Raw genomic sequence first — 21,853 nt, forward strand, 5'->3', positions numbered from 1 at the left:
GCAGTGCTCAGCTCAATTGTGTATGTGTGCCATTGTGCCTATCTCCCCCTGTGCCCCCAGTCCCTGGTCGTTACTCACCCTGGTGCTGTTGTGTCCGGTCATGTTAAGCAGTGTCCGGTCCCCCGACTCCAGCCACTGTCTCCCCACTGATGACTGTGGACACCATTTTCACCAAATCGTACAGCGCCTCCTGTGGCGCAGGACTCCAACCTCCAGTCTGCATTGCTGCCTTCCGGTTGTTGGCGAGTTACGGCATGGTTTTGCTCTTGACATCATTGCAGCGCCTCTTGAAATCTTCCATTGTCCTCTTTAGTACTCCCACTGCATTTACCTTGTCCATGATGGACTGCCATAGTCCATTTTTTGTTGCCAATGACACAGTGAAGGTGGCGAATTGTTGTTGGTGTTCAACCACCTCCGTTATCAGGATCCTGTTTTCCTGCGGCCTGAAGTGCTTCTTCCTACTCTTCTTCTCCTTGGCATTCCCTGACCCTGAGGTCCCAGGCAGGTCCTCCGGGGGGCTTGTGGGGTTCTGGTTCTCCTCCGTACTTGCTCCGGCAGCACCCATTGTGCTTCGCTGTTGTTTGCCATTTGTTTGTCTGTTTTTTTCTAGTTTTATGGTGATTTTTCCCACCTGAAGCGTGTGAAATGCTGGTCCATAGCTGGTTTTCGCGGATTTTTGTATCGCGATTGGCCTCATTGCAGCTTTTTTTGCGTTTACGTTGCAAATTTTTGCCGCGTGGCGTTGATTTTAACGCGGTCAGCGTTATCTGAAGTATATCGCATGGTGCTGCCGTGTTGAGAATGCTTTAACACAGCGTAATTTTACCGCAATATGCTGTGATGTTGGAAGTTGCGTTGTTACTTTTTCAATGTTTATCACACATTCTTGAAAAAATGCCCCAAAGTTTATGAGTAAAGAACGGTCAGAAAAATGTGAAGAGCTGTTACTATAAAACAATCTAAAGGACAACAACAATGTAACCGGGGACTAGACACGTGTTATGTAACTGGCAATGCTGCTTTGTAGGATGTTGGAAATATATAGAAAGCAGATATAAAGCATAAGAGGTGAACTAGGCTGAAAATGGCGGACAGGTTAGAGGGTAGATTAGTTAGAGCCACAAAGTGTTGGTGATGACAGGGTTTTCTGTCCTCTTTAGTGCACTCTTCCTCCTCTGACCAATACATATCGATGGTCTGTGGAACGACAAAATAATTATCGAGATAGCCACATTGACAACTGCATGCATCCAAAACTCTCTGAAAGAAAGTAAAATATGAAATGATCTCACATTTCACTGTTCTCTAATAAGTCTCTAGTGCTTTCATCATCTTCTAGATTATATGTGTTCAAAGCAGGCTCAGGAGAGTGGAAGCTTGCCAGAATTTCAAGATAACCACTATAAAAAATGAGTTTCATTGCAATTATTAGTGTGAATACCAATTTGATTTATTTTATTTATTTTATTTTATAACAACACTTGGTTGTTGTCCCACGGGTTAAGCTTTGTCATGCGGGGGGTGCTCTTTCCGCTGTTTTGCTGCTAGGTTGTGGAACTCTCTGCCTGAACCTATACGGGGCATAGACTGCTTGCTTGTCTATAGGAAAGCTATTAAAACTTTTCTTTTTCCCTCAGTGTAGTCTTCTGGTTCTGTGACGGTTGTTACGACCTGAACTGTTGTGTGTGTTATTTCACCTATTTGTAAGCGCTGGGACGCCCCTTTGATGGGACAGCTGTGCGTTATATAAATCTTTTTAACATAACATGTGGACATCTTGAACGTCTGCCATGGTTTCAATGCACCTGGAACTACGTCAAACAACCCTATTCTAGGTGGTACTGACTTGCCTAACCACTTCACTGGATGAAACCTGAAATATGGTCAATGGATGTCATCAAATTCAGGTTTTTGTTCATAACAGCAGACAGGTATCTCAAACTATGACTAGCCCGATTGAGAGTAAGGGTGGGCGTAGTTGGCGGAGTACCATTACACAGAATTTGGCAGAATTGATCAAAAGCTCAGTGAATTCTACTCCACAACTCCTTTCTGTCTCACCACAATTAATAAAACAGATGTGATGAAAGTAGTTTAATGCTTGCACAATTCTTCTTTTAAATTGAAATCTTTTTGTACTGCAACGGTTTTAATTAACTATGCAAATAAATTAATTCTAATAAAACAGCAACCACATATACCCTTAGTATTATGTGCTCAAATGCATATAATTAGCTCACAAAAGTGAATATACAGCAAGCAGTGAGAGGTGATGATTTTGATGCCCTCATTAACCCAGGGAGAGAACCAAGCAGATGCCTTGAACACAAAGAGCACATCATGCTGAACAATTGGTGTTGGTCCCATCCTCCAATGACCACCTCAAGCACAGTTACGGGCAAAAAATACAATCCCAACCAACTGCCCTGCAAAGCATTATGGGACAATATTCTAGAGTGCAGTGAATATTATAGTATCCATTATCAAAATACTCCTTAAGGGGAAGGCTCTTGGGCTCAGCTGAGAGCTAATACTATAATATTCACTAAACTCTAGAATCTTGCCCCATAATGCTTTGCTGGGCCTTTGGTTGGCATTGTATTGGTGCCCATAACTTTGCTTGGGGTGGTGCTAGGAGGATGGGACCATCAACAAATCATTCAGCATGATACGCTTTTTGTGTTCAAGGCATCTGCTTGCCCTCCCCATAGGTAGTGGGTGACCCCAAAACCATCACCTCTGTCATTGACTGATGTTTTTGAAAGTTCACTTTTGTGAATTGGTTATATGCTTTTTAGCATGTAAAAGTAAATTTGATTTACCAAAGGGTTGTGGGTACAGTAGGTAACTCCATTGCGTATCGGAATGGGAATTCTTGCATGAATTCCATGTTTCAATGAAATGTGTAGTTTCCAAATCTCTAGTGAAGCAGGGTTAATTGATGGTTCTTCCTTCACTCTTGCAAGGGCATTATCAGAAACAACAAGTGTATGGAAGACAAAATAAATGAAAGGGGTCTGAGAGTGGAAGAGAGGTGTGGAACTGTCATTGAGTGACAGCAAGGGACTAACAACCGGGTACCCCCAGGGCCCTAACAGTGCCATTAAGATGATGTCATGATACCCCCTTGGGACTTTCATTAAATTGATTAGAGGCTCATGCCCCAGAGGGTGATATTAAGAGTGTCTCCAGACTAATATGAGACAGACTCATCCACTAATCTAAGATCTCACTACTCAGAAAGTACATAGATGTTTAGAGGGACACAGCAGGGTTGCCCCCTTGATCCCTAAATAGTCCCCTAATCCACAAGAGCATGTTGAACCTGTCAATCTCAGCATCATGCACAAAGGTAAAATGAAATTGGTGTTCTTCACCAATGATATCCTTTGCAACATTGCTGCCCGTTCTGCTGACAAGAACTTGTTTATAAGCCCCACCTCCTACATTTCAAACCAGCATACAGGGATGACAGTACATTTCTTGTAATACAAGCAGGATATTCCGCATTCACCCAGAGCTGCAGCCCTACAGGGGTTCTACATCTATAGACCCCTGTACCGAGAAGACAGGAAACATTTGAGAGGGATGTGAGGGAATGAGTGAATTTGAAGTGTATTTCAGAAACTAGCAGGTGTGTCCACCTCATTAGGTAAGGACAAGGATGTGAAAGAGTGAAATGTGATTGTGTACTTTCTCCATTTTACATTTCGTGATTTTAACTAGCCCTGCACCAAAGTAGGCAACTATTACTAAACTATTATTTTCAAAGGGTTATATGACAGAACCACGCATGTCTAAACCATGCATGTCTTAACAATGCTGTCAAAACAACGAATGCATCTTAACCATGCATGCCTTTACCACGCAAGTCTTTACAACGCCTTGCCTTAGGGAAAGCGCTGGACTTTGGAACAGTATACATTTCTATTACAACGCCAGACTGGCTCAACAGTAGGGAAAGCATTGGATTTTAAAGTCAAATGCCGTGTCGTTGTAAGGACATGTGTGGTATAGGAATGCTTTGTGAAGGTGCATTCATTGTTCTGATCGCATTGCAAAGGCAACTTGTGGTTCGGCCATCGTTGTTATTGCTGTTTCCCTTTACAAAGATACTGCCTAGAAATCTATTATATTCGTATCGTCTCAAGTTTAGTTTGGTGTTTAATTACTATTTATGTAACTGTAATATTTTTTAGGACCCCTTTGTTTGAATCTCAATATATATCTATCTTCTGAACTACCTAATACATTTTATCTCTCTTTTTCTACAGACCAAAAACGGCATTAGTGTACAATTGTACAACTGGTGGCGTTAATCCTTTCTACTGGGGGGAAATAGGTAAGTTTCAGGTGCAAGCAGTTTCATGTTATTGTTTAGTTTCCACTGACTGATCAACATTTTCATACAATGGTTGGAAAATTGTGCTGAGAAATTAATAATGTATCTGCTACTTAAGGTCCGGTAGTAGCCAAGACTTTTGGCTTCACTACAATTATATATAATATACTTACTTACATGAGCTTTCAGCGAGCTTTCTTCATCCATTCGTCTATTGCTCTGTCATTCGCATTTCTACTGCACACTGCAGGACAAAGCATGGGGCAGTGGGTCAGCCTACTTCAGTATCTAACGTCCCCTTGAGTGATGGCATTCTGATCTTTCACAAGAAACACATCTGCACATAAAGCAGTTACATACAGAACCAGGAACTACTATATCAACTTGTGCTTTTGTAGACCGAAAATCATTTTTAGATTTTTAGACAATGTTTTTTTTTTATATTGACAAGGGCTAAGCAGGTCTTCTAATTATTAAATTTTACAGAAGTTATGGCAAAATAGTGCAAGAATGGACAAAGTCAAAGGGCTGGTAGCCAATGCCAGATCTATTGGCTTTCCAAAAGCTTGTTTAAAATGCTTATGTACTTCTTGAGAAGATGAAAGATAAGTCCACTTCTCCTCAAGGCCCGATGGAGAAGTTCAGACTACCGTACAAAGCTGCTACTAGAAACAATTTCCAGAGTTATTTAGATGTCTTCTCCTGTATCTCCTGGATGGATTACTTACATATTGTGTGAAGTTTTTTTGTGACCATCCTGTAATTCTTGTGAAGACTGCAAATACTATCCAGAGATTGCATAGTGTTCTTCAAGTATGTTTTCATGTTAATATCAGGACCTATTGAAAATACAGAAGATTACCACATCCATCCAATTTCAAAGTCGAAATAAAGATGTTTTAAAAAATGTAGCTCATAAGAAAATAGCATTTTTAGCATCAGCTAGCACTGGTATGAAAATATCACCAATTTTAAAGGAAAAAGACATGCGTGTGAAAAGCAAGAAACTCTCAAAACTATTTATACACCAGAAATCAGATTGCGTGCAAAATCTTTGCACTCACTTGAATTGGCCTCACTATTAAACCAAACCATCATTCCACTACATATACATGTGTTATGGATGTTTGCATTGATGTTCATGTGTAATGCATTTCTTTTATAACCAAGTGTTAATCAAAGTGCTTCCTGATTGGCTGATGTTGCACACATCACAGGTCTCACCAAAACTGTTTTCCCAACTTCACCTTTTTAGGTCGAGCATTCGAGACCTCTTGTATATACTTTAGTATATATTTATATGTGTATGTAGTTTGTGGGCTCTGTAGATCAGCCCTAGGTCTTGTCTGCTTCCACTTAGGGACATTTTTGTTTCTGTTCAACTGCCTCTATTTAACTGTCTTGATAGAAAACGACCAGTAGAGGTCAGCAAAATACCAGAATTGCTACCTGCTGAGGGACTTTCTTTTTTAAATTTTTCTGGCAACTGCTTCTATTTAACATTCTTGATAGAAAACAGCCAGCAGAGGTCAGTAAAATACCAGAATCACTTTAGCATTCTCTAGATTCCAGTCCATAGAAATTGTCTTTCACAAGCAAATGTAGACAATAATATTTTTTTCAAACCTTGTATTTTCAGTGATATGACCACTGAAGGCCCTGATTTTATATTAAAACAGAGCTTTGGACTATACCATTTCCTGCTGAAAGGCAATATTTCTCTCCATGTGTTCCCACACCTGGCGTGTCATGTAGTTTGGTGCTTACTTTTCCTCCATGTTAAAGAACAGTAAATGTTTCAGCACCCACGCTAATGTACTGCATAGGTAAATAGGTATTAGGTCCCAAAGGCGAGACCGATAGCATTGCAAATGCTTGTTGTCTTTCTTATGTCTTTAGGCTGCATTTTCTAGCTAGTTCTGATTATTATATGGACTTTCATCAAATTCTAATCAAATGTGAATTGCCTAAAAACATATCTTACTTCCTGGTTCCCTCCTCAAAGACTGCTTTAAGTGGTGTTGTGCCGGGCCCTCTCTGCAGGGTCACCCCAGATTTTTGGCTGCCCTTGCTGAACCCTTTTTTGTTGGCATTTAGAACCCTATGCACTTTAAGCTAATTAGTGATAAATAACCTGTGCTCTCCCTTGAATCGTAAAATTGGCCTAAACTTGATTGGTATAGGTTTTTTTACCTGTACGTCCTAGTATATGGAACTACATGTACCCAGGGCCTGTAAACTAAATGCTACTAGTGGGCTGCAGCACTCATTGTGCCACCCACTAAAGTACCACTGCATAACATGCCTCAAGTCTGCCACAACAGACTGTGGCAGAGCTTTAAACTGTCATTTCACTCTGGCAAAACAAACCTTTTGCTAGGTCTAAACCTTCATTTTAATACTTCACCCGAAGATATGCCTTAAAATCTCATAGGGCAGGGTGCATGGTATTTAAAAAGTAGGACATGTGTACTTAAGTTTTCATGTCCTGGTAGTGAAAAACTCCTAACATCGTTTTTTACTATTGCAAGGCCTATCTGTATCCTGACAGTGAAAACCTCCTTACGCTTTTTTCACTGTAGCAACTCAATCTCTCCCATTGACTAGCTCTAGGTTACCTTATTACATCAAATAAGTGATAAATTCGTTTTCAAAACTGATAGAGAGATGCTTCTTCCACTCCATTGACTTTTAAATAAAATCCCTCTTTAGTGGTAAAGCTGGATTTTAAGTTACTATTCTGAAAATGCCACTTTTAGACAGTTGGAATTTTTATTTCTAAATCAAACTTGCCTTCCAGTCTGTGCCCAGAATCTTGTATCGGAAGACCGGTCCAAGGGTTCTCCTCCTGAGTGTTATTACCTTTTCTCTTTTGTTGGAAGGATGCTCTCTCGAGGTATTAGACCTTATTTGCCTCAATTTGTAACTAGTTTTGAGTATGTGAGGGCCTCCTCCTCCTTGTTCATTATTTAAGATGTTACAATATTCAGTTGGAAACTTTCAATAGCTATACATGTTTCGCCCTTACATGGTCATCTGGACCATGGCTTCCTCAAGGTTGCAATAGATTTAATGAAAAGTCTATGATTCAATGTTCGGAAAATCACTCATAGCCACCAACAAGTACAGCACAGCACATGTGGATGTGGGGCATGAAAACAAGTGAATCTGAGCTCTCGTATGGAGGCAGGCTCTTTCAATTACCCTAACGCCTGGCTCTCTTAGATGGTGTGCAATCATGAGTCAACCTCACTCATTCTGTGACTTTTACTGCAACAATTATTTCCATTGGTTCTCATGTGGGCTCTTAACCTTTTTTTCTTAAATCTTCTCATCAACAATTTCCATTGTCCTATTTTCTTGCACTTTCATGTTAAGAGTTTGGCTATTTTATTAGCCCCTTCCCTGTGCCGCGAAATCCACCGCGGCGCGGGTGGGCTAGGGGGTGGGCTTGGCACTCCTGTACTTATGACGGTTCCGCGCCATCATGAGTCACGGGCTAAGAGAGCCAGGCGTTAGGGTAATTGAAAGAGCCTGCCTCCATATGAGAGCTCAGATTCACTTGTTTTCATGCACCACATCCACATTTGCTGTGCTGCAATGTCCAAGGATGAAAAACGACAGAGGGTGATCTTAACAAAACTTGGCCTGCTTTTGGTGCCATCCCTGTGCTGCCGCCCAAACAAGGCTGCCTTGCTCAACACACATTCTTGCACCATGGCGCAATGGTGAACATGTCCTGTCTAGCATAGCATTTGTACTGGAGGCATATCCTTCCAGTACAAATTTCAATATATAAACAAAGTATTGGATGTGTGCTTTGCAAATCAGCACTCATGCAATGTGTTATTTGAGAAATTAACACATTTACACTGGCTGGTCCCTGCTTTAAATTGTTGTTTTTGATGCAAGGTCAAATCTAGCTATCTTAGTAGATCAGGCTTGGCATTTAAGTCCATGAGTGTTTGCGCTGATCCATCCCAGTAACTCCCCCTTGACACAAAGCAAGGCGAAGCAGATTGTGCGCTGTGAAATGTCCACCTGTCCTGTGCAAAACACCGTTTGTGCTGGATAGTAAGCGAAGCAAAGTCCAGTAGAGCCAAGCTGAAGAATTCCTGCTTCAGGACATGACGAGCTGTTTCCCTCTGTAAAGTGAAGAACCTGTATTCAAAAGTCTCGGCAATGCGGAGAGGCTTTTCAGTAGTCAGCGCCATCAGATCGTTTGTTAAACGTGGGAAAAAGTAAAAAATCTAGGATGAGGAAATAGTATAACACGTAGAGCATTACTAACATTTTACGCTGTGTTTGCATCACAAAATTGATGCAAATTGGCACAAAATCTTTTTTTTTTTTCGATTTACTTTCCAGCGCTAAACTAGTTTAGTACTGGAAATAACATGAAAGTAACACAAAGCAGTATTCCCATGTAGCTAGCCAAGGTTTCTCACGCTAAACCCAATTAACTAAATAAAGTAGACAGGATTTAGCGTCCATAAACTGTGCTGTTTTGAAGTTGGTGCAAGGAATTAGAAATGCTTTTATTTCTCAATCGCTTTCTGGCTTTGTACGTGTGCTGCACTTTACAGCACACATGCAAATATGGAAAAGGGCTAAAGTTAATATAATCATGGTATTTTAAATTGGAAGGGTCCACTTCCAGTACAAAACCTATTCTAGACTCACGGAGACACCCTTGCACCATGGCACAAAGGTGTCTCTGTGTTTCACGCGACTGATTTCAGTGCCAGCACTAGGGAAAGGAGAGGAGAGTGCCATATTTTAGTTAATTTGGCGCTCTCCTGCTCTCTGCTTCTCACGCAGGGCAGTGCAGCATTTGTGACTGCTGCCCTGTTTGAATAAATGGTAAGTCTGCCCCGTAATGTCTTGAATACTTACTATAAACCCATTACTCCGATCCCCTCTTCCTTGTCTCAGGTCTTCTATGACTTACAAAATATATATGGGCTTTGGTAGTTATAGGGAATAGATTGTGGGGGAAGGTGGCATTTATTAAGGGTGTGTAAATTATAATTTCACTGGAGATGTTGGGTGAAGTACATAGCGTTTGCACTTCATGAAGTTACAAAACCTACACATTTATCCATCTTTCATTTAACAACTCAATTCACAAGTAAAATATTTTTGCAGGAGGGCTTGCTCTCAAAATATTCTTTGGCTGAATAATTCTGCCACTTGAAGCATTCTAAACCTGCCTTTTTAAATTGGTTTGAAAAAGTATTCAAAGAAACTAAAAGGTGCCTCCTGGGATGGAGGAGGGGCTACCGCTTGAGGCAGTAAAATGTTATCTATGTATGTTTTGAGAGCTGCAGAGACTTTCTAATTACATAACAATGTGATTATCTGCTAGTAATTAAGGTATACTTCCACGAAAAGCCTTTGGCATTAAGTTGAGGGACTAATAGGTTTCTGACAAGGCCTAAAAAACCTAGCATGTCATGTTTGTATATATTGTCATTTCATAAATTGTCTACTAATGAATGTGTACAGTAAATAATTGGCACCAATCTTCACTTTATTTAAGAATCTTTAATGGTTGCCTCTGGCAATCGTACATCTGCATTGGCAATACTGCTCAGTATCCTGCACAATTCAGTCAATGCTATTTACATTCCACTCTCCAAAAGAGGGGGTAATTGTGCTGATCCAAGCTCCCATGAGCTCTGCCTGCTCTTCACTCCATGATCTCATCCTGTGCAGATGACACCTGGGGCAATGACATAGATCAGTTGCAGAAACAGAAGCCACTGTGACATTTCCAGGATTGCGCGCTTCGATTAGATTAAATATAATAAACAGACATTCCACAGAGACTCCCTTGTCTGCTAAGGTTTGACAGCATCATTTAGAAACATGTGCATGGCTTGAAGGCAGTGCTCATCACCAGAGACCACCCAATGACTCCTAAACAAATTGAAGGTCATTCCCTCTCTACCTGATTCTAATTTCAAAGGTTTGCTAAAAGTAGAGCAGCAGTAAGCAGTAACAGTGGTCAATATGAAGGGGTGTGGACCATTTTCTATCAATGAGGCAGTCATTTACAAAAAAAAACAGGTATTCGATTAACCCATTTTCTGCCTGCTTTAACACTGGGTGCTCCATTTAATGTCTATTTCTACCTTAATTTTCACACAACTTTTAGACTTCTGTGCCATATCTTTTTAGTTGTGGGTATTTTACTGTTTCAGCACAGGTAGGTGTCCACTTTTGAAGTGGGATTACAGATTCGGGCGTTGGGCACAAAATTGTAAAAAAAACAGCACTTTATCTTCTTTCATAATGGTGTATTTTCATTTGCAGTGCTTATTGATCTAACTATTCCTCTTTGCTCCAGTTGTATACAAAGTGATGTGGCCTTGATGTGATTGGTTTATTACTTTGTATAATTCTTGACCTTATCTGAGATTCAAGGTCCGGTCACCCCGTCCAGATACCCGCACAGCTGCTCCGTTGCCTGCACCTTCTCTGCGGGCTTACAGCTGTGACTATTTCCTGGGGTGGCCCTGGACTGAATCATGCTGCTTGACTGATCATTGAGATGGTGGTGTCCCATTTTGGCTCTCGTGCGGGGTTCATTCATCGTTGCAGTACTAGTTTGCGGGGGCGACTGCTTCATCTGGGCAGTGGGCCCACCCCCTCCAAATCTGAGCATTATGTGGATGGCAATTGTTAATAGTAATTACTATCCGCAATGTTATTACAATAACAGCAAGACAAGCAGAATCTTCGAATGATCCTCCACGAGTTCGTCTAGCAGTTCCCATCCCCCAGCGCCTTGAGACCCTTACAGGTGAGTAGTCACGCTTTACGAGCCCCTGATTGATTGATTGATTGAGAAAGCAGTCTTAGTGCCGGGCTGTCGCAGTCAGACATTGGCATCACTTTGTACTTTTATGGCCTGATGTCACGGCACACTTTCTGACCTGCGCTTATGCGCAGGGCCGGACTGGGAACCAAAACCATCCCTGGTAAAGTGCTCGGCCGGCCCCCCTCCCCCTAGGGGGTTGTGGGTGCCACCGAGCTCTTTGCCAGGGCAGGTTTTCGTCCGATGTTGATACAGGGCCGATTTTGCAGCTATGCTGCAAAAACGGTCCTGTAACAAAAACGGCCCCCACATGCCCCAAACCGGCCCCCCACCCATGCAACGCACCGGGGGATTGCCCAGTGCCCGCTACGGTCAGTCCGTGAGAAGCAGCCGGGCACATTTTTCAGACATGCGCCAGTGTGTAATATACCTATCATTGCCTATAATTTGATTTAGGCCTAAGGGCTTATTTTACAGCAGCCCTGGCCATCTATTGTTGGGGGTGTTGAGGAACCACCCCCATGTGACGAATAGCAGTGTTAACTTCTAAGGCAGTCCAAGGCGCATAAGGCATCAGCCCTGTACTTCCCAGGCTGCCGCAAATATCACTGACCCCATCCAAGCCTCCTGACGACTTGAGAAAGGGATGGATGACAGTGTGACTGTAGTCTTGTAGTGCTTAATTTGGGCTAGTTGTTTCCAGTAGGGGCCCACACTTATTTATCTGCATTAGACATTTATCGAGAGCAAGAGACGAAAAAATGCAAAAAGCAGAAAGACGGAGGAAGAGAAATACCTAAACATCACAAAGAGAGAAAGCAGGAACCTGCAGAAGTGTGATCAAGGCGAATGGGGAGTGTGTTAGAGATGAATGAGGTGGATTTAGGATACACAGCCTCGGAATTCCATGAACTCCCATGTAATTGCACCCGCTGCTGTTTCAGAGCAGAGCTTTGTGCACCAGTACAATTTAGTTTACAAATTAAGCACCGTTTTGCATGCAGATGCCGAGTTGTATGTTCCAGTAGGCTTTCCACAGATGTGCTGTGTTTTCAAAGTTAGAGATGTGGCCGGTCAGAGTTTTCGGCGATAAGAGCGGGCCGGCCAGCATCAAGGAGCTTTGAAGAAAGAAGAGAGTTGGGAGGGCTGTGTAGCTAATACTGGGACATGAGGGCTGCATTTCCGAAGTGTCTTCCTCTCCGTTCAGTGTGTTTGTTTACCCATCTGTGTGGCCTGCTCTAGCTACAATTTTGTGCTCAGTCTGCCCTACTGCTTCCCCTCCCACCATCACATTTCACCCTCAGACCAACTGTGATTACATGGATCTCTGTACCTGGCAAATTTAAAGACTGTTTGCCATGGACACAGTTCTTACCTGTTGTTTATGTAGTGATCCTTCTCTGGGTCGGTAAATAGCTGAAAGCTCTGGCTCGGCTCGAGGTCTTCTTGGCTCCTTCAGCCCAAAACTAGTTGATAGTTCATGTGGTTTCGACCTGCAATCCACGCTCAAACCTCATGCACCAAGAATGAAGTACAAAGCATGTAACCTTTGATGTAAAAAGAGCAAGCATTTGCAATGCAATAGGTCTTGCATTTGTGAGAGTCAGAGATATTGGCTTAGCAAATGACAATGTCTTCTACCCATGTGTTTTGGGTTGGAGTGTATGTATGTAGTGTAGTGCAGAATTATGTGGGTTGGATTGGGATTGTTAGTTGTGGAATTGTGGTGTGTAGTGGAATTATGTGGTATGGTGAATAGAAAGGGGTCAGAGCTGCACAGGATAGAAAGGAAGATAGATAAAAATAGTAGTTTGTGCACAAAGTGTTGAATGAACTCCATACATAGAAGCAGAAAGATTGTATGAGAAAGAGAAAGAGGAGAAGAGCAGGCCACAGACACATGAAGAGTGAGCGATGGGGTGCGTGGGAGACACCCTAAGAAGAGGAGGAGAGCGTGGTTCTGTGGGACGGAAACCTTGAAAAGGCATGGGAAAGAAGTATGTTCGAAGACCTGAAGTGAACCACATGAGAGAGGCAAGAAGAATGGGTGAGAGGGTACGAGAGAGATGAGTGGGTGAGGCCACCAGAGGTGGATCACTGCACAGCGTGAGAAAGTAAAGGAAGGTAGCATGTGTGAGCTGGCAATATTAGGAGAGTGGACAGGGAGTGTGAGGCAGGAATGAGAGGGGGCAGTGGGATTGTAGGTTGAGAGGGGGCAGTGCAGTGTTAGGTAGAGATGAGAGGAGCAATGGGTGTGTGGGGTAGAGATGATACGGCTGAAAGTGTGAGGGAGAGATGGGTTGTATTGGAATTACTTGGTGTGGAGTTGTGTAGTGGAAATGTGGTACGGTGTGCTGTTGAATTTTGTGGATAGTAATTAAATGGTATTAAGTGCACTGGAATTATGTAGAATGAGATTCTGTGTTACGGAACTATGTCTAGTGGCATGTTGTGGAGTTGAATTATGTGGTGTGTGGTTAAATGTTGTGGCATGATGTGGAATTATGTTGTGTGTTGTGGAATTGTGTTGTGTAGTTGAAATATGGTGTTTGGTGTGGAATTATGTGGTGTGTATTGGAAATGTGTGGAGTTGAAATGTGTGGCCTGGACCTCTGTGGCATTGTGTAATTATGCTTATTTGAATTATGTGTCATGGTGTGGAGTGCATTTATGTGGGTAGCTGGTATGTGGAATAGAGTGCATTTATGTGGGGTGTATTTAGGTTGTGTGGAATAGTATGTAATTATGAGGAGTGTATTTGTGGCGCTGAGTGGTAATATTTTGAGTTTAATTACATTGTGTGGTGCAGAATTGAGTGGCATTCAATTGTGTGGTGTGTAAAATTATGTGGAATGGTTTGGAGTGGTATGGTGTGGAGTAGTATTATATGGTGTGGAATTATGTGGCATGTTGCGAAGTTTAATTCATTTTGTGCAATGCTAATAGGTTTTGCATTTTGGGAGAGTTAGAGCTATTGGTATTGTAGATGACAGTGTAATTTATCCATGTGTTATAGAGTGAAGTGGATGTATGTCGTGTGGAGTTGAATTAGTGGATTAGAATTGTTAGTTGTGGAAATGTGTGGTGTGGAGTGGAATTATGTGGCATAGTGTGCAGTGGAATTATGTGGATAGTAATTGTGTTGTTTTGAGTGTATTGTAATTATGTGGTGTGGGATTGCGTTTTGGAAAGACTGGAAGGGCTGGGGTCAGTCTTAGTGGATGAGCTAACCCCGCTTGATGTACAACTCACTGCCATTGTAAAAGGTGAAAGCTATGGTGTTTAGTAAAAGTAAAAAAATTCTGTTACTTCGTTGGTTATAGTGGAAGGGCTGGGACCGCGTCAGTGGCACCAAAAGTCCTGCTTAAATTGTATGCTATTAGGTCAAACTCAAACTTTGTATTTGTACAGCTAATATCATGGTCATATATTTAGAGGTGCTCCCTTCTGTGACAGTGAACAATAAAGAAGGCTCAGCAAAATTATGGCTTGTCCTAGGGACTTTTGTGACTTTACTTGATTTTTCCCCTGTTTGTGGTTGCGAGCTCTAATCCCAGTTGCCCAGGCTTCGTCAGCTACTGAGCAAATAATAACTCATTGTACAATAGCCCGTGTCATGTCTGCCTGTGTTGGTGGGTTGTGTGAGAAATGCAATGGTCCTCTCTGACCTCACTCGCTTGCACAAGGATTGCGACTGCCTCTGTCCACTAGAAAGCATAGAGAGCCCTGCTGTGTCATTACTCATGTGTACATGGTGAGGATTGTAGAGAACCTCATCTGCCACTTTTGGTCAGGGCTGACATGGCATTGCATGGACTATGGGAGCCGGATACACACCACGCATCTGTCCAACAAGAGAGTTTACATTCCAGCTATCCAGGGAGCTGTGTGCTTCATCCTGTGTGCCGCCATTCCCCTCCCCACGGGTCACCGTTTCACCTCGCCTTCAGTCTGCCCTCTGACTCCCCCATCCTCCCTAAAGTGCAGTTTTTGCAGGTCTTTCATCACAATGGAAATGAATAAAGTACCAATGAAGAGACTGGGCAGAAGAACTCTCCCCTCTGCCTTCGATGGAATCTCTTCCTAACTTGCTAAACATGCCATGATGCACCCCACCAGTTGGAAGCAGACTCCCCAGCTGCTGAGTGAACACTGCGGCTGAAACTAATGGCCTCAGGATTTCCCTCTCCGTTTGTGTGCTCAAGAAGGGCTTTGGACAGAGGCGGGTAAGCAGGCGAGTTACCAGGATTCCTGCTTCCGCCTTCAGTGTGTGCGACTGAAAAACAGTGACATGGGGATGAAGGGGGGGCTGGAGGACGGGTTGGGTGGGTGGAGCAGACCATGCTGAAACACTCAATGTAATTATGTAACCAGGTCGAGGCAGCAGGTTGCTGAAACTGAGGGGTAAAAAGGAAAAGCCCATGCATAAAGTTTCAAACGGAAAAGTTTGTGGAAAAGGCAAACAAGTAGGCTTACCTGTGCTTAACCTCCTCTAATGCGCTTAAAAATACATCAAATGCTGGTAGAGCAGACCACGCCGAAACATTCAACGTAACTAAATTGAGGCAGGCTGCTTTCAAAAACGAACAAGAAAAATTAAGTAAATAGTCCTCACCAACTAGTAATAAAAGCTGCCAAGTATCAACACAAGTAAAAGGTCCAGTCCTCATGGGAGGTAACAAATGCAGACAAGGCGGTACCAAGGAGGAACTAACAAGCCGATTTACGAATCACACGCCAGCATTTAGGAAGGACAATGACACAAGCCAAGGACAAATATGGGCAGGGATTCCAGTGCATACTCCAATACAGCTGCCTCGCAGAGCGAACAGCGCATGTGCGCTATCGCTAGGCTCGACCTAAAAAGAGAAAAAGATGCACATAAAGTGGTTGAATTGTACAACATAAAGCCAGAAAACCTGGAACCAATCCCAGCTTCCCCCCTTGGCCAAATTGTGTCACCCTAGGCAAATGTTTATATTTCACTGCTTCTTTTTCTTTATTATCACATATGAGAGCACCTTCAACTATATTAATTCAGGATGTGTGCTCTGTAAAAAATCTTTTGTGTTTGATTTAATAAACTTCAATGTTGCTCAATCTGTAATAAAATGCTAGGCCATAAATAGACTACACATGGCATCTGATTTGCCTTGAGGTTCTCTAATGTCCTTGTCGTCCGGGTGGGGTGGGCAGGAAGGTTTTTAAGTTTGTGTTTAAAAACACGTTTAATAGATTCCTCTCAAGGAAGTGATATAATCTGACATACTAAAGTGAAATGCTTCCCAACTATACGTTTGAATTTTCAAGAGACTTTATGATATTTCCATGTTTGTTGCATAATTTACATGCAAATAATTTCATGGCTCAGCTTTACTGTCAAACCAGACCCTTGTCCTGCTCTGCCTGTTAATTTTTTTGACTGGCTTATTCCCACATACTTCATAAAGTAAAACGCCTGTAAGCAGACAGCCAAGTAAAGGTGTCTGTCAATGGGCGAACTACAGATTCCTAAATGGACTGCTGGCAGTGAATAACTACCGTCCATGTGCGAAGGACCTTCTCAGCAGGCTAATAAAACATGATTCTCTATCATGGTCAACTCCAAACTACCTGCAGCGCAAAGCGCATCCGTACCGTGTCCAGCATAACAGTCTCAGATAAAGCCCTCACTACTTACTGATTTTTACTAGAAATTTGGCATAACCCTCCCCTAATTGCAGTCACAGAATTGGATCTTGATTGACACACTGGGGAATAGTGAGTGACTTGTGTATTTATGCGAAGTCCCAGCTTGAGACTGGAAGCACCATGAAAATGCAAGTCATTACATCAAAATTTGGTTGCCCATGGTACAAAGGGAGGGTCCCTTGTACTTTCAAGGGAGATGCAAGTAAAGAAGAAGCAAGCCTGCTCTCTAGGGTGCCTGCTACGTCACAGAAATGCAAGTGTGTGCAGTTGATTAGTGACCAAATCTAAAGGCTAACTTTGATTGGATAAGGCTTAGCCGTCTTGGTTGCTCCTACTTTGTCTGAAGGGGGGCAGTTAATAATAATTGGGCAAATGCAGTTCTGGTGGAGCTATCAAGTTGTCCAGCCTGCTTCTTACCCCCACCTGTGAATTCATGGGGCGCATCATGCATTTCATGTGTGACCTTGGGTTCCTGAAACCCCAACAACAAAAGTTACTAGTGCTGTTGTTCCTGTTTTCACCAACTCGGCCAGCACTCCATTTGTCCTCCGAAGAGCACAGTTACCATCAACCCGCTCCTCTTCAGACAAACATTTTTGGAACAGCTAAAACATGTACGCCTGATTCGATCCACTCCTCTAAGACCAGACACCTTGGGTGGAAGGGATGGCTGATATATCGATTACAGAAATGGAGCAGGGCCGGGGAATGTATGTTAGCTTTTTTTTAGAAATAAAGATTCTCATGACGAGAATCCCCTGAAGCCCCCTAGGAAAAGTCCAGCTCGCTCACTATGCTCACTCACACAACAAAGTTGTTTAATTGGCCCCAAGCTTCACCACATTCAACCTCCACCAGCCGCCACTGCGAGCTTGTGTGTTTTTATGGAAAAGGATCTCAACATGTTTTACATCTGGTAGTCCGTGAAACAAATTAGTCCACTCCTTACTGGTGTTTGAAAACCTTTTGAGTGCTTTTTGCCCGTTTGATTGTTTGCATTTATATTGTTTGCCCTTTATGTTGAAACCTATAGAGCAAACCTGACTTCCACACAAGCTGTTCCACGAATACATAAATGACGTCATGCAAACATTGCGATCAGTTTTTGTATTTTGAACTATGTAATTGCAGCAACACATATAATCAACAAAAACAAAAAAAATCAGTACGAAACAAAGAAAGAACATTTTTCTACGTTTAGGCAGGAGAGCGACAGCACTGAGGAATTTGTAGAGCAGCTTGCCTGGAAGGAATGCATGCTCCATAGGGTTCAAAGACAAATGAAAGGCACCAACTCGAAATATAAACAAAGGATTAAGGGCAGACTCAGCTCAAAACCTCTCCAAGACACCATGAAGGAACATTTCCAATGCCAGCGGTGGTCTTTTAGTAAATTAACCCATTCCTAACACCTCCTCCAGTATCTTGAAATGCAACGACGGTCCCTTCAACTAACTAATCTTACAAAGTTGTAAATATGTAATCAATGCCTTTAAGATCCTAATCCTAATGTGTTTTTGAGTTTTGTGTGACTGTCACCTATTATTTTATTTTACTTTTTCATCTTTCTCGTCTGTATCTGTAACTTGTAATTATGTTCATTTCCTCATGTAACGTACTTCGTTCTATTGTGAGGCGCTATGACACCTTTGGATAAAGTACGCGCTATATAAAATTGCATTAAATAAATAAAAATAAATAAACTAGCTGGAAAGCACTACACTAACTTCAGATGTCACAATGCATGGCTGTGTAATCTGCAGCAGGGAGGCCCTTTCCATAAGTCACTAGAATGTATAGCACTTCTCTCAAACCAGCAACATGGTGAACATGAACAAAGTTATAGTGCTTTACATGCGGTATCCATGTGGAGCTGTCCTGGCTATGGAACTATTCTTCCTGGAGTTTTATAAAGCCAGTGGCGTAGCTAGCCACTTTGCCACCCATGGCGGTCTCTGCCTTTCCCGCATGGAAGAGCAGGGGGTGGGGGGTGCCCCCAAAAACTCGTGCCACCCCCACCATCACTTGCTATGCCACTGTATTGAGCCTCACCTTACTGATGCTTTACACTCTGGGAAAATGGGGTTCTAGTCTGGCCAGGGAACTTTACATTACAGAGTCAATGCAAAGTATGGTCTAACTGTAGCGCTTACCATGGTAGAGCAATGGGAAACTGGCCTTCCAATAGTGCTTTATAAACTGGGGAAATCTGAATATAATGCCTTGCATTCCACAGCACAAAGGAACTGAATTGTCTATAGAACTTTCCGTACTCAGAAAGTGCAAAAAAACACTTTGCATACTGGGGCATTGGAACAATTGGCCCAAATATAGTGTTACTTAATATACAGGGGAAGTGTGGTAACGAAACCTGAGCCCCCCCCCCCCCACGGCCCACCCGTACCACTTTACCCCACCATCAAAAATTTAGCATATCAAACTAACACTATCGCTCCTAAACAGTTCACTCACATCCGGACAGGTCCCTTCCAACCTCAAGGAAGCCCGGTTGATTCCTCTCTTAAAAAAGGCAGGGGCAGATACCAAGATCTTGAAAAACTACAGGCCCATTTCACAACTTCCTTTCTTAGCCAAAATAATGGAGCAGCATGTGCTGCCCAGCCTCTCACATCTTGAGAACCATTCCTTGTTGGAACCTAACCAGGCCGGATTCAGGGCCCATAATAGCACGGAATTGGTCATGCTTTCCGTGCTGGACGACCTGCGACTTAAAGCAGATAAAAAAGATCCTTGTGCCCTGGTGCTGCTTGACCTCTCCGCGGCATTTAATACGGTCAAACACGACCTACTACTGTCGCGGATGTGGGACTTCGGTATCCAGGGCACGGCCCATGCCTGGCTGACCTCGTTCCTTGGTGAACGGGTTCAGAGAGTACAGCTGGATGACCTGGTATCAGAGGCAGCAAGGATCACATGTGGAGTCCCACAGGGCTCGGCCCTGTCACCCTTCATGTTTAATGCATATCTGCAACCCCTTATCTCATCACTAAATCAGATGGACTGCTGTATATACAACTACGCTGATGACACACAGATCATCATTCAAATCGGCAACTCTCCAACAGCTTATCAGAAATTGCAAAACATCCTAAAATTTACCGTCAATTGGATGACGGCAAACTCATTAAAGATTAACCCTGACAAGACTGAGGTGCTTGCAATCACGACAAAATCTAGCCCTTGGAGTGACCTCTTATGGCCCGCTGAATTAGGAAACTCCCCTGCACCTGCAGAAACAGTTAAAAGCCTAGGCATAGTTTTAGATGCCAATCTCACTATGTCAGCCCAGGTCTCAGCTGTAGTGGGCACTTGTGTGGGCCTAATGAGACAACTGCGTAAATTGTCCCCCATTTTGACGGCGGACACACTCAGGAGAGCAGTATCCGCATTAATCCTGGCACGTCTGGACTACGGCAATGTTCTGTATGTCGGTACTCCACAAAAACTGATGAACAGACTCCAGATAGTCATGAACGACGCTGCCAGACTCATCTTCAATAAACCAAGAAGGACTCATGCAACCCCCATTCTTCGCAAACTCCATTGGCTGCCAGTGAAACAGCGGGCCAAGTTCAAGGGCCTATGCATTACGCACAAAGCCTTGTACGGGCAAGCCCCTAAATACATTAAGGAACGTCTTGTTCCGTACGCCCCTAGCAGGAATTTACGATCAGTAGATGCTGCACTGTTGGTCTGTCCACGGTTCAAACTGTACTCTCTAGGAGGGCGCACTTTCTCCTACACAATTCCCAGTGCATGGAATAAACTGCCAGAGAGCTTGTGCAAAGAAACAAGTCTGCTGCCCTTCAGGAAAAAGCTAAAAACCGTGCTGTTTCAGGAGGCATGGGGTACCATCTAGCTTGCTCCCCTAACAACATTGTGTCCACTCTCCGCTAAGCGCTTGGAGACCCCTGGGTGATAAGGCGCTCTACAAATCCAATATACAGTACAATACAATATCTGGTTCCAGTCCTTGTCATTGTACTGTACTGAGGTTGTCCTCTGGAGCCCACCAGTACTGCGGGGGCTGCAGGGGCAGTGTAGACACTGATTTGGATAGGGGGCCGCTGTACACGTTAGTGCAGTGTGCAAACTGGCATGGTGATGGAGCCTTGTGTACTGGAGCAATGTGTACAATAGCCACTTGGCACAGTGAGATATTCCCTAACCTAGTAATCACCCCTGATATGTGAGTACATTTAACATAATTCTGAACTATTGGAAGAGCACTGTGAGAAAGTTATCATTTGTGTCCTGATCACCCAGGCCAGTGCTCTGTGTAAAAGGTATATGGCAATTAGGTGTATTAATTAATTGGTATGGCAATCTGTGTTAGCCCCTAGTATCTGGTAGGGCATATAGGTTTAGAGGCCCGGTAGACTTAATGTACTTAAGTGTGCTCTGCTGTGTTGCCTGCTGTCATTTTAAAGTCATTCCTGCTTTGCAGGCTGCTTTTAAAAGTAAATTATAATCAAATTCGACTTTGGAATTAAAGGTATTTCCAAAGTCTTAAATAACCTAATTTTTACATATACGTCACCCCTAAGGTCTCCGCTAGAAGCTACAGGGCGAGGGCACTTCGTAACTATATGCAGGAACATTATAACCTATGTTTTATATGCCCTGGTGTGGCAAAAATTAACAATTTAGGGTCATATTATCAACAGTTGTATCGCCACATTTCTGGCACTTATCGTCGGAAAATCAGTGATTTTCCTATCGCACAATCAAGTTATCGCCAACATGCATTAGCGCATGTTAGCTGACGTTTTTGTAACGCTTCTCATTTTAGCAATATACATCCCTAATGAGATGCAAAATAGGCATTCGTACGAAAAACAACATGAAAAAAGTCGTAAACACGACATGACCGTATTTACAATTCGGCCCCGAAACCATTGAGCGATTTAAAAAAAAAAACACAAAAAAAAAAAAAAAGCTGCGGTAATCGTCGGATTCTTAACCCTGGTAAA

General features: G+C 42.9%; 1 protein-coding gene across 1 annotated transcript in view; it reads left to right on the forward strand.

Moving 5' to 3' along the window:
* The window catches only part of FAR2 (fatty acyl-CoA reductase 2), a 499,288-nt gene that overhangs the window by 408,873 nt on the left and 68,562 nt on the right, over positions 1 to 21,853 (forward strand). The window contains exon 8 of the mRNA XM_078673760.1: positions 4,278 to 4,345. Within this exon, the coding sequence (XP_078529886.1) occupies positions 4,278 to 4,345 (68 nt within the window). The remainder of the gene's footprint in view (positions 1 to 4,277; positions 4,346 to 21,853) is intronic.

Source organism: Lissotriton helveticus, chromosome 1_1 (genome assembly GCF_964261635.1).
Source record: "Lissotriton helveticus chromosome 1_1, aLisHel1.1, whole genome shotgun sequence".
NCBI classification, from domain to species: Eukaryota; Metazoa; Chordata; class Amphibia; order Caudata; family Salamandridae; genus Lissotriton; species Lissotriton helveticus.